The sequence below is a fragment of the Miscanthus floridulus genome, chromosome 9, assembly GCF_019320115.1.
Source record: "Miscanthus floridulus cultivar M001 chromosome 9, ASM1932011v1, whole genome shotgun sequence".
In the NCBI taxonomy this organism is placed as follows: domain Eukaryota; kingdom Viridiplantae; phylum Streptophyta; class Magnoliopsida; order Poales; family Poaceae; genus Miscanthus; species Miscanthus floridulus.
The window spans coordinates 49,003,802-49,016,949 of record NC_089588.1 but is presented as its reverse complement, the minus strand read 5'-3'; the positions used below and the strand labels follow the sequence as shown (position 1 = coordinate 49,016,949).

At 43.4% G+C, this 13,148-nt stretch overlaps 1 protein-coding gene across 7 annotated transcripts in view; it reads right to left on the bottom strand.

Annotated features, from left to right (window-relative positions):
- Positions 1-13,148, bottom strand: part of LOC136483706 (uncharacterized) — a 96,467-nt gene that overhangs the window by 18,389 nt on the left and 64,930 nt on the right. For 5 of the 7 annotated variants that reach the window (XR_010765584.1, XR_010765583.1, XM_066480844.1 and 2 more), the window contains 2 exons: positions 2,120-2,587; positions 1,892-2,023 (listed from right to left, as the gene is read on the bottom strand). The exons of 1 other annotated variant lie outside the window; for it this stretch is intronic. Coding sequence is in view for 4 of the 6 variants with exons in the window: in XM_066480844.1 (XP_066336941.1) it covers positions 1,892-2,023; positions 2,120-2,587 (600 nt within the window). In the remaining 2 variants the exon portion in view is untranslated. Of the gene's footprint in view, positions 1-1,891; positions 2,024-2,119; positions 2,598-13,148 lie in introns of all 7 variants that reach the window. One more of the 7 variants, XM_066480845.1, reaches the window with a different exon arrangement.

The following is a 13,148-nucleotide window of genomic DNA, read 5'->3' as shown; positions in this document are numbered from 1 at the left end:
TCTATGATGCAGATGAATTGTTACTGATATCTCTGATGCAGATTTCTTCCCTGATGATCGTAGGTCTATAAAAACTGACGTCCTATTATTCATCAACCACATGAGAAGGCATGATGAATTTAGAGTTTGTTATGATCTTGCAAGCCTAGCTAAAAAGATGTTTGAACTTGAAAGAAATATTATGTTCCCTCGAGTTTATCGTATTATTGAGTTGGGGTTGCTACTGCCAGTGGCGACAGCATCGGTTGAGAGGGCCTTCTCAGTTATGAAGATTATTAAGACTGAGTTACGCAATAAGATGGTTGATGCTTGGCTTAATGACCGGATGGCGTGCTAAATTGAGCGAGGCTTATTCAAGGGACTTGATCTTGCTGAAATTAAGAAAGAATTTCAAAAGAAAAAAAAGAAGAATGCCATTGCCAAGGTCTGTACCAAAGTAAAGCTTCATTTAGTGAGGTATTTTAAGTGCCATTGCTTTACTTTTGGATTTTTTTACATTTGCTGATCACATAGTAATATACATATTTAGATAATGTTCTAGTGCGTACTTGCATAGTTGATAGTTATATTATACATGTTTGACCTTTATAAACCCGCCACACCAGGAAAATATTCTTGTCTCCGCCACTGACTACACCAAAAAACTCATTGTTCTTACATCCTATGGCTGGGTGAGGTGGACGGGTGGTGTTAATTGGCAATTGGCGATTGTGAAGCCCGAAGAGGAGGGCGTGGGTCAGGGTTGGGGAGGAAGCGATCAGGAAAGGAACGAGAATTATGGTGGAAGGGGAGTAAACAAAGAAGTGAAGTGGGTCCTGACAATGTCAATGATATATTTGTTACTAACCTTGGGGATCTGAGAAGATAGTCACTCCAAGGTGGAGAGTACTATATATAGAGAGCCTCATGGGCTATATAGGCCTATAGATATAGGGCCTTCAAACACTTAACACCCCCTTCAAACTCAAGGTGGAATTGAAGGATTTGAAGCATTGAGTTTGATCAAGTGAAGCCGATGTTGCTCTCGAGTTTGTGTTTGGTGAAAAAGTCAGCCAATTGCAACTCCAAAGGCACATATTGGAGAGAAATAGTTTTCTAATTACAGTGAAGAAGGCATCCACACCAATATGTTTTGTAAGTTTATGCTTCATAGGATCATTAGCAATGGGCTGACTGACAATGGGCTAAGCCTCAATTAACAAAGGCGGTCCTCCAAAGGTGTCCATCTCTGAAAATGGTGGACGGACACCATATAAGGCCAACCTCTATTAACTAGTTTTTAGAGCAGCTAGTATTTTTTTCGTGTCAACCGTAATTGAGAATTGATAAATATTTTTGGAGACAGATACACATTTTAACCGCTTGTGTCTATAAATTAAGGAGCCTATCTTCTAAAATCGACATTTTTATAGTAGTGTGGGGAAGCAGGTACCAACGACATGCCTCCAGGCTAAAGATGAAAAGAACGCTGCAAGCTAAACAGCTCCAGAATCTGCTCCAATATATATTTGAATCTGCGATTGTGTATGTAGGAGAGCATGCGGATGCGTATTGAAAAAATCTGCTTAGTCGCTGTATTTTTTTATAATAGTAGAGGTGGGTAATTTTAAATAAATTAAATAGATCCAATAGTTATTATTGCCGATGATGATTAAAGTCCATGACATTAAAGGATATATGTTTTATGGTTATTATGAGAATTTTAAATATTTATTTTTTTAGTACGACCAGTGAAAATTAAGATGGAGTCTTTATGAGGGCCTCTAATTAGTAAAACTAACATAAGATATGAGTGAGTGCATAAAAGGAAAAGCAAACTTCTTGATGACCACTTAGCAATGAGCAATGACTGAAAAGTCAGAAACCTGTGTATTAATTGAACATGCCTTACCGTGGCTTTCTTCTTTGAGTAATGAGAAATGATCAGGTGTAACTTGTTATCTCGAGTGAAGAAATCAAAATATTCCGCGTCTTTTGCGCCAGACAATGTTGATTCCCAACTGGGAGAACTAATATTCCATACCTGTAGTTTTGGCAAACGTATATTTACGTTAATGATATATGGGCCACCTCTGTTTAGTAAAACTAAGATGATGGACAAAAAAAACCATTGATGTACCTTCGCATCACCAGTACTGGAAACGGTAACAAAACGATTTGGATCCATTGGGTTAAACTTGACTTGACTTAGATCGATTTGCGTATCAAATGTCCTAATGCAAACCCAACCGTTTTCCCAGTCCCACAGTTTAATCGTTCCAAGTCCTGTCCACCTGGAGCTGTGGCGGCGGCTAGAAGATGCTGACAGCAGAAAAGGCCCAGTTGGATGGACGTCCAATGAAATGTCACTGGCGTGCTCATGAGCTTGAAATTTCTTTATTTCTGAAAATAAACATGACTTCAATCCCTTGAAATTCCGCATGGCAATACAACTGTACACTTTTATAAAACCCCAGTCGGATCCGACCACAATCCACTTTTCTCGTGCAATAAACTTCGCAGTTCTAGCACCCCATATTCTTTCTTGATAATAATAGCTGGAATCTCGAGTTTCAACTCTTGTGCCACCAGAGAAAGGCACCGGCTCCTGCACAAAGCTACATGGTAGACCTTACTGAGTCCAAATACACACGAAATCGGTTTTCTCACCATGGTAATAAGAACTTATTTTTGATAAGTGGTAATAAGAACATTAGATGATCGATGAGCGCTGTGGAGGCGAATTTTAACGCCATATATTAAGAAGTTCAACCACTACTACTATATAACATGGTTAATTTTCACAACATTCACCACATGAAAAATACTAAATACCGATGGGCTATAATCATAACCTATAAGGCGGCAGTACGTGCCACTAACCACATGTTAGAGCATCTCCGAGGGAATTGGTATCTAACTTGTTGTTGCTATTTTTAGCTAAAGCTCAAGAAAACTGGCCTTCAACAGACTAGCCAATACGATTGCTATCCTATTTGACATGACATGCTATCCCTTAAGCCTGGGCATCCAAATTTGGCTAGCCCCCGTGCCTTGCTATCTTGGTGTATGTGAGGCCGACAACTAGTGCCATGTTTGCGTTGCTCCAAATTTCTTCCTTTCTTTTGGAGATATAACTAGTCTGTTGGAATATGTTGAATTATGGAGAAAGAATTTTTATGGAGTGAATAGCTAAATGAAGATATGGAACATGAAATTTAGAATGTCTCTTAGAAATGCTCTTAGAGTGACCAGCACATGTGCCCATTGTATTTTAAGGCCAATAGTGACGGCCCACGACTAAATACTACCACTATAATACATATTGCCACCCATGACCTGATATAAAAACAATGACGTGTGATTGTGAAAAAATTGACGTGATTGTATCACTTTTGACTGAGTCAAAACTGATGGATTTCTTAAGGGATAATATTGATGTGTACATGTGCTTACAAAGGGGAGAAACTACACAAAGAGCCGGAATGGGAATTGTGCAAGTATTTGTGACAGAGACGTGTGTTGAGGGGGAGTGCCACCTGAAGGGGAGTTTAAGTTGCTATGGTTTTGTGCTAATTGTGTTGACCGCTTCTTGAGGGACTACCACTACTACAAACTCAGTCACTAGTATCGTTTCTATAACCAATATCACTGCTAGACTTGAAAGTGGCAGTGAACAAGCGACAGTGATGCCAAGGCGTTCTACTTCCCGATCTCTCACCCGACAATCATACCGGTTTCTAGAAAACAAAACGAGAGAAAATCTCGAGCGAGCTCGGGCTGCTGCGAGCTTGCCCTCGCCAGCCATGGTCCTACACCGCTGACACCACCATTGCTGCTAGTGCTGGAAGACAGAGCAACACACGCCGTCCCCCTTGCCTCTCAAGGTGCCGAGAGATATTAGGAGAGAGAAAATCAGTGAGATGAGACCGGGAGAGAGAGGGGATCTAGATGGGATTGAGAGAGGGGAGAGGAAACCGAACTAGAGGAGAGCTTGCGCTAGTGGACCTGCATGCCTGGCACAGCGTTGCCTAGGGTAGCTCCCGTCGCCGCTACTGCCTAGGGTAGCTCGTACGGGGGGATTTTGCTGTGGGGTGGAACGGCTTGCGCACCAACGGATGCGAGAAGAAGGGGCGAGGATGAGAGATGAATTGGTGAGAGTTTAGGATGCACTTCAAACACACACAAAAAAACCATAGTTGATACAGCATTTTGGGTCTCAATAGCTTATCACAGTCGAAAGGTGGTGAGACTAAAGATAGCAACGGGTGCGTACCTGCTGGGTACAACAAACCCGTACCCGTGTCCACAAAAAAATATGCCAGTTAAAAAACCCACAAATGGACGTCCATACCCGTGCCCGAGCAGATAACGGGTACCTGCGGGTTCCCCGTGCCCGACAAACTGCAAGCTTCATCAGTGTGGTGCATGCTCCTGCTTTGCCTTGGTTTTATAGAGTGCGCGCAGCTTCAGCTATGCATGACCCAGCGAGGTGGGACTAAATGTGCTTGCTGCCTGTGAAGCACTAGCACTAGAGTCTGAAGAGCAAAACATTTCAGCAGTTGGGCCCAAGAGGCCAAGCCCATAATAGGATCGGAGCAGTTTGGGCTGCAAGCAAGATGAGAGTAGCGGCTTGTTCTTTTTGTCTTTCAATTTGTAGTTGGTTTCTCTCATTGTTGAATATTTCTCTATGTGAAAGTTTGTAAATATATTTAGTGAGCATATAAATTATTTGCTAATACAAGATCTAAAAACTAAAGGATTTGTTTACATACGCATGCCTTTATCAAACCGTTTGGGATGGGAAAGACTTCATATGCGCCTCTAAGTCGATCAATCTAGTTGAGAAATTTAGGATATTGTAGGATGATTTGAGCTACAATTCTATGATGGAACGGGTTTAAAAAACTCATGGGTTTACGGGTTTGGGTACTGCATGCCCAGACCCACGTCCACAAACCCACTAGGTCTGGCTTTTTGCCCATTAACAAACCCATGGGTAGAGAAATTGACACATACCCATGCCCTAATAGGGTAAAAACTCGTCAGGTTTTGGGTCTCGGGTACCCATTGCCATCTCTAGGTGAGAACCTCAAGTGCTTGTATTACTGCCCGTTGTTAGTCATACCTTGCAGTGATATATTATCACTGTAGGATTGCATTTATAACCAGTGGTTATATCTATTTCCACAAAAAAACTAACGGTGATAGCTTGTCATTACCGATTTCAAAGCACCCAACAACGATAAGGTCGGCAATATTGGTGGGTTTTGTAGTAGTGCTAGCACTTGCTTCTTGAGTTTGAATTGCTTTGTCTTTGTGCTAATGGTGTTAAGGGCTTGTTTATTTGAGCTGCAGCTTTTGGGCTATTAGCTCAAAAGCTGGATTTCTAGCTTTGGACAGCTAGCTTTTTTGCTATTGACTTTTCTAATAAATTTTTAGCTTCTCAGCACACCAATAGCCAAAAAGCTTCTCTCAGCATGCCTTTTGCATTGGCTTTTAGTTTAATTCCTAAGAAACCAACTTTTTAGCTTTTCAAAAGCCAGTTCAAGAGTTGGGCTGTTTGTTTAGCTTGTAGAAGCCATAAAAAAGCTGAAACAAACAAGCCCGGGACCCTCTTTGCTTCTTCTTGAGGAGATAGCACACTTAGTTCTTTCTTGGTTGTGTTGATCCCATGTCCATGCCATTGGGGCCCGAGTTTGCTCATTTTGTGTGTCTTTGCTCTTGGCCTTACTTTGCCTTTTTGGTCACATGAATGAGTTCACATTTTATTGTTCCTTCTGGTTCATCTCTTTGCTTTAGTCTTGACAATGAACTCATAAAGGAGGATAATGAGATGATATGGTGGATATGTGGCCATGTCAAGTATGATAAGTGATTGAAAAGGTGAGATGATGGAGCTTTGCTTGAGTTGGTTCTAGCATGAGTTGAACAAACCAATGCGTCTACTTGGTGTGTGTGGTCTAATATGCATTTTGGCATGTGATGTGTAGGTGTTGGCCATATTAAGGGGTCGATGGTAATGGCTAATGTAAGCGATAAGTTTAGGCCAATGCACCATGGGAAATAAGGGACCAAAGGTCGGAGGAAGGACCATGGATGGCTAGCACTTGGGCGCAGCTTCAAGCAGGAGTAGATGCGAGATGAAGGTTGGAGATGGTGTTGACTGAAGTAAAACTTGGAACTTGACCAAGTCAAGCTATCGCGCAATAGGATTTTTTGGGTTGGATAGGCTGGGGACTTGGCGTTCACGCATCGAGATGATGAAGACTGTGTAGAGGCTACACAACTACAGAGGGTTTGGCCATTTTGGCATCAAAACCATAGGTGATTGGTTTGTTGGTTTGGACCTCAAAATTAGGAAGTGGAGGATCAATGGAAATATGGTGGCATCTCAAAGCTTGCATCATTAGTTTTTTATAAAATAAATATATAGGCAAAACCACATTTAAAACAACTTAGAGGGCCATATTTGTCAGACTCTTAAAGTCCGATGGCCAAGATATCTGGTTTTAGTGTACAGTGGTCAAAAATAGACTTTCTTTCTAAAAGAACAATGCTACTATATGCCAAGATTCTATATAGCTGATATTATGGATGTTGGGGTTGTATCATATGTTAGAAACCCCTATTAGTGTAGAAAGGCCCAATTTGCTAAGCCTAGGGGCTTGGTTAGAGCAACTCTAGCAGGGGCACCCAAATCAAGGCCCCTACTTTCTATTTGGGAGCTCCCCCTACTTTTGGGTGCCCAATTTTTTCTTCCAGTCCAACAGTAGCACCTAAATTTGGGCCCCCAAATCTATTTTGGTACACAATTTCAAATGGGACCCGCTCGTAATTCTCTCTTCTTTCTTCTTCCTCTGTCGCACGAGCTAGGCCAGACGTAGAGAACAAGAAGGGGAACTCCAGCTTCCTTCCATGGAGAGCGAGCATGCAGAGGGGCCACACGGGACCTACGTCGCTTCGTCCGCCGTGGACCCTGCTGGAGAGAGGGGAAAGGCTACGCGGGGCGGACACCATCATCTTCGTCGGCACCATGGCGGGCGCCTACGGCCTGATCCGGCCAGTGGAGTAGAGGGTGCACTGGTCATCCACTGCCGCCTCAGCATCTTGCGCCACGGGAGGCGATGCTACCACCGGCGTAGGAGGGAGCGGGCGTAGGGAGGGGGCTGCCAGAGGGGCACCGCCACCATGGGCTCTACACCACAGCTCGCACTGCAGGATCTACCAGAGGGAGGGGAGGGGAGAATCAATGGTGCTGGTTCCATGTGTAGAGGAGGGGCACTGCCACCGTGGGCTCTACACCGCTGCGCTGCTCCTTCTATCGTGGAATCTGCAGAAGGGAGAACAGAGGCGCACGCGGGTGAACAGAACATCAACAGATTTGGGGGCTTGGCCTAGAGGCCCTAGGAATGGGTGCTAGAGGGGGATTTGGGTGCCCACCCAAATTTAGGTGTCCGAGTAGGGGCCCTGCTGTAGCTGCGTTTTTGGTATGGGCACCCATATTTAGCTATGGGGGTGAAAGCCCTAGTTTGGTTTTGACTAATTGATGAAACCTATTGGACTAACCCTATGTCTAAGTGTGATTATGAGATAGGTTGGTCCAAGTCCAAGTAATGGAGCTAGACTAGCACTCAAGTGATGGAGACGGCCAAAATATTGTGATCAAGTGCTCCAACTCGGAAAAGAAGAAAGAGGAAAACAAAATAGGCTCAAGGCAAAGGTATACTTGATAGGGCCATTTTGTTTCGCCAATCACGATGCAATAGTGCGTGATTGGTTTTTGGATAGATAGTCGTACTATGAAATGGGAGAATTCATGGTTAATGCAATTATCAAGTGCCACTAGGTGATCTAAGTCTTTGCATATGCATTAGGAGTTGCCCTGTAGCGGTCCGATGATTGCGCGCGGCACGCGGCAAAGAGCCGTTGCATGCGGCAACGGTCGGTTTGATTCAACAGGGACATGTGGTAGCTTGGCAATGGTCTGGCCACACCATCGGACCGATCCGACGGCTCGTAGAAGTGGTCCAACACTAGTAGAGAACAGACCTTTGATCCAAGGGCCAAACCAGGCTCTAGTCCCAGGAAATATTGCGCCCGGGACTAGAGAGACCTTTAGTCCCGGTTGGTGGCTCCAACCGGGACTAAAGGTCCCTGCCCAATGGCTCCTGCATCAGGTCATTGTGGCAGGGGACCTTTAGTCCCGGTTGGAGCCACCAACCGGGACTAAAGGTCGACCTTTAGTCCCGGTTGGTGGCTCCAACCGGGAGTAAAGCTCTTGTCCCGGCTAGTGGCGTGGCCCGGGACTAGAAAGTGACCTTTAGTCCCGGTTGGATCCACCAACCGGGACTAAAGGTCCCCCCTATAAATTCTACTGGCCGTCTTCTTCCTCCCCGAGCCCGCCCGAGAGCTTCAATTCAAATTTAAGCAGTGTTCTTGCTCTTTCTCCATCCATTCTTCGATTCCTCCATCGATTTCTTTGATTCCTCCGTCGATTCTTTGGTTCTAAAGGTTACCAACTTCATACTCTCATGTTTCACCATTGACTTATATCATTTTGTTCACTATATATATATGGTTCTTTATTGTGGTTTTTTCATTTGTAAGCAATTTGAGCTCAAAATCACTTCAAGCTTGCATATTTACATGAAGGAAGGTTAAAGTAGCTATTAAAAACTAGTATTCACCGTTCATTTGTAGCATGCATAGCACACTTCATTGTTTAGAGATATAGAGAATTTTAGAGTTTTTTTAATTTTATTTGTTTATAAAATGAGAAATTTATAGTGTATTAAAAAATGAGTATAGAGAGTAGATGGCAACTGCTTCCGGGTTCTCGGCCTCTCATGGGTTTCCAAAGCGACTTAGGCCGGGCCTCCCACTCATTGCATGTGGCATGTGTTGTGATGAGACGAAGATTGTGATGGAGTACCGAGTGAAGAAGGAGGGTCCCAACAAGGGTCGCATTTTCTACAAGTGTCCGGATCGCAATGTGAGTTATTTTATCGTATTTAATGACTATGGTTAGTTTATACCTATTTTCATGATGGTTGTGATTAAAGTTCTAATTTTCTGTTTTAATTTTAGTGGGATGGCACTGGATGTTCAGGCTTCTACTGGGAGGAAGAGTATGTTGAACTCGTGCAAAAATATCTTGCACAACAGGCAGATATGGCGGCTAATGAGGCAGTGATCCAGCCGAAGAAACCCAAAGATGTTGAACAAATAGGGGATCTATCTGTTTTAGTTGGGATTGGTCGCGAAATCCTTGTGCTGCTGAAGTGCATTTTAGCTTTAGTGTTTTTAGTGGTAGTTGGGATTGTCTACATTATAGCGAGGCTTTCTTAAATTTATAGCTTTTGTGGTGGTATGCATGTTGTATAATTAACTAATTATGTTCTAGGTTTTAATACGGTATTTATGTCATGTAATGCAGATGAGTCGGCATTAGATGTACAATGCTGATCATCGCTCCCAAGAGTTCATGGACGGCGTGCATTCTTTGTTACATGCGGCCGAGGCAAACAAACGCGATGGTTTCATGTGCTGCCCATGTGCCGTATGTAAGAATACTATGGAATATGCTAACTCAAAGACTCTTCATTCACACTTGTTCAAGTCGGGTTTCATGCCAAACTATATTTGTTGGACGAAGCACGGAGAAACTGGAGTTGTAATGGAAGAAGCTGAAGAAGAACAATGGGGCGATGATGACATTTTTGCTGAATATGGTGCCTTCAATGATACTGCAATGGGGGAAGCTGAAGAAGAGGCGGGGGCAAAGGAGAAGCCCACTGAAGAAGAGGTGGGGGCAGAGGAGAAGCCTGCTGAAGAAGAGGTAGGGGCAGAGGAGGAGCCCGCTGATGATCTTGGTCAGGCCATTCATGACACACAAAGAGAATACGAAAGTGAAAAGGAGAAGATCAAGTTCCACCGCATGCTAGAGGATCATAAGAAATTGCTATACCCAACTTGTGATGTGGGGCAGAAAAAGTTAGGTACCATATTGGAATTGCTGCAATGGAAGGCAAAGAATGGTGTATCTAACAAGGGATTCGCGGAGTTACTAAAAATCCAAAAGAAGATGCTTCTGAAGGATAACAAATTGCCCAGCACTATGTACAAAGCAAAACAGGTAGTCTGCCCTTTAGGATTAGAAATCCAGAAGATACATGCATGTCCTAATGACTGCATCCTCTACCGTGGCACGGAGTACGAGAAGTTGGATGCATGCCCTGTATGTCACGCGTCGTGGTATAAGATCAGGCGAGATGATCCTGGTGATGTTGAGGGCGAATGTCCTAAGAAGAAAATTCCTGCCAAGGTTATGTGGTATGCTCCTATAATACCACGCTTGAAATGTCTTTTTAGAAACAGAGACCATGCAAAGTTGTTGCGATGGCACAAAGAAGACCGTAAGGTAGACAATATGTTGAGACACCCTGCTGATGGGTCCCAGTGGAGAGCAATCGATAGAGAATTCCCCGAGTTTGCAAGTGACGCAAGAAACTTAAGGTTTGCTTTAAGTACGGATGGTATGAATCCTTTCAGGGAGCAGAGCAGTAGTCACATCACTTGGCCTATTACTCTATGTATCTACAACCTTCCTTCCTGGTTATGCATGAAGCGTAAGTTTATTATGATGCTGTTGCTCATCCAAGGCCTAAAGCAACCTGGCAACGACATCGATGTGTACCTGAGGCCACTAGTTGAAGAACCTCTACTTTTGTGGAACAAGACAGGTGTACGCGTGTGGGATGAGCACAAGCAAGAGCACTTTGACCTGCGAGCATTGTTGTTCGTAACAATCAATGATTGGCCAGCTCTAAGTAATCTTTCAGGACAATCAAACAAGGGATATAATGCATGCACGCACTGTTTCGGTGACATGAAAGGTATATTCTTGAAAAAGTGTCGCAAGGTCGTGTACCTTGGGCATCGATGATTTCTTCCTGCAAATCACCCCGTAAAAAAGAAAGGCAAGCATTTTAAAGGTAAGGCAGACCACCAGACCAAGCCTCGCAACCAAACTGGTGAGGACGTCCTCGATATGGTCAATGATGTGAAAGTAATATTTGGAAAGGGACCTGGCAACCAACCTGTTTCGAAGGACACCAACGGTCACGCACCCATGTGGAAGAAGAAGTCCATATTTTGGGAGCTACCCTATTGGCAAGTCCTAGAGGTCCACAGCGCGATCGACGTGATGCACCTGACGAAGAATCTTTATGTGAACCTGCTTGGCTTCATGGGCGTGTATGGGAAGCCTAAGGACACAATTGAAGCATGATAGGACCTACGGTGTTTGAAAGAACAAGACAACCTGCATCCAGAGAAGACAGATGATGGACGCTAGTACTTAAGTCCTGCCAGCTACACTCTTAGCAAAGAAGAGAAGGACAGCTTGTTTGAATGCCTAGATAGCATTAAGGTACCATCTGGATTCTCCTTGAATATAAAGGGTATAATAAATGTGCTAGAGAAGAAATTTGGACACTTAAAGTCCCATGACTGCCACGTGCTCATGACTCAATTGCTTCCAGTTGCATTAAGAGGAATTCTACCGCCAAATGTATGTCTAGCCACCGTGAAGCTATGTGCATTCCTCAATGCAATTTCTCAAAAGGCAATCGATCCAACGGATCTAGCAAAACTACAGAATGATGTGGTTCAATGTCTTGTCAGCTTTGAGTTGGTGTTCCCTCCTTCTTTCTTTGATATCATGACACACCTCCTAGTTCATCTGGTCAAGGAGATTACTATTCTCGGTCCTATGTTCCTACACAACATGTTCCCCTTTGAGAGGTTTATGGGAATCCTGAAGAAATATGTTCACAACCATGCTCGGCTAGAAGGAAGCATCGCCAAGGGCTACAGAACAGAGGAGGTCATTGAGTTCTATGTTGACTTCATTCCCGACATTAACCTGATTGGTGTTCCTGAATCGCGACACGAGGGGAGACTAAGTGGAAAGGGGACACTAGGGAAGAAAACATATATTGGTAAGGGTGATGATTATTTCAATAAAGCACACTACACAGTTCTACAGAACTCCTCCTTGGTAGATCCTTATATCGAGACACACAAGAACCTCCTCCGATCTGAGTTCTCAGGGAAGTCTGAAGCATGGATTACGTGTCAGCACATGGAAACTTTCAGCGACTGGTTGCGAAAAGAATGTCAGGGTGATGAGAGTATTGATGAGGAGCTGTATTTGTTGGCTAGGCAGCCATCATGGCATATCCTCACATACAAAGGGTACGAGATAAATGGGAATACATTTTACACAGTAGCACAAGATAAAAGGAGCACCAACCAAAACAGTGGTGTTCGCATAGATGCCACCGACCCTAGTGGGAACAAGCAAACATACTATGGCCGCATAGAGGAGATATGGGAACTAGACTATGCATCTCATTTTAAGGTACCTTTGTTCAAGTGCCAGTGGGTAAAGACTATTGGAGGCGGCGTAGCAGTCGACAACCAATATGGAATGACAACAGTGGACCTCAACAATATTGGGTACAAAGGTGAACCGTTTGTCCTTGCGAAGGATGTGACTCAGGTGTTCTATGTCAAGGACATGTCTACAAAACCGAAGAGAGGGAAAAACGACAACCACCCAATCAGTGATGAGCCAAAGCGCCACATAGTTCTTTTAGGAAAAAGAAACATCGTCGGAATCGAAGATAAGTCAGACATGTCAGAAGATTATGAAAAGGATGACCGAATTTCACCCTTCACAGTGAACAAAGACCCTAACATCCAGCTAAACGATGTGGACACTCCATGGTTATGGCGCGATCATAACCAAGGGACATACGTCAAGAAGAAGTTCACTACTGTGCCCGCTTGATATATATATTGATGTTCAATAGTGTGTATTAGAGATATTATGTAATAATTGTGAATTTATGTTTGATGTTGAATTATGTCACGTTGAAATGATGTGAAAACAAATGTATGTTTGATGTTGGGATTATGTCACGTTGAAATGATGTGAAAACAAATTTATGTTTGATGGTGGGATTATGTCACGTTCAAATGATGTGAAAACAAATTTCCAGTCGAAACACAAGAGTTTTTCTAAATTTAATTAAACACTATATTTTTGCATTATCGAAATAGTAATTTAAACACTATATTGTGTTTTAAAACTTGTTAAA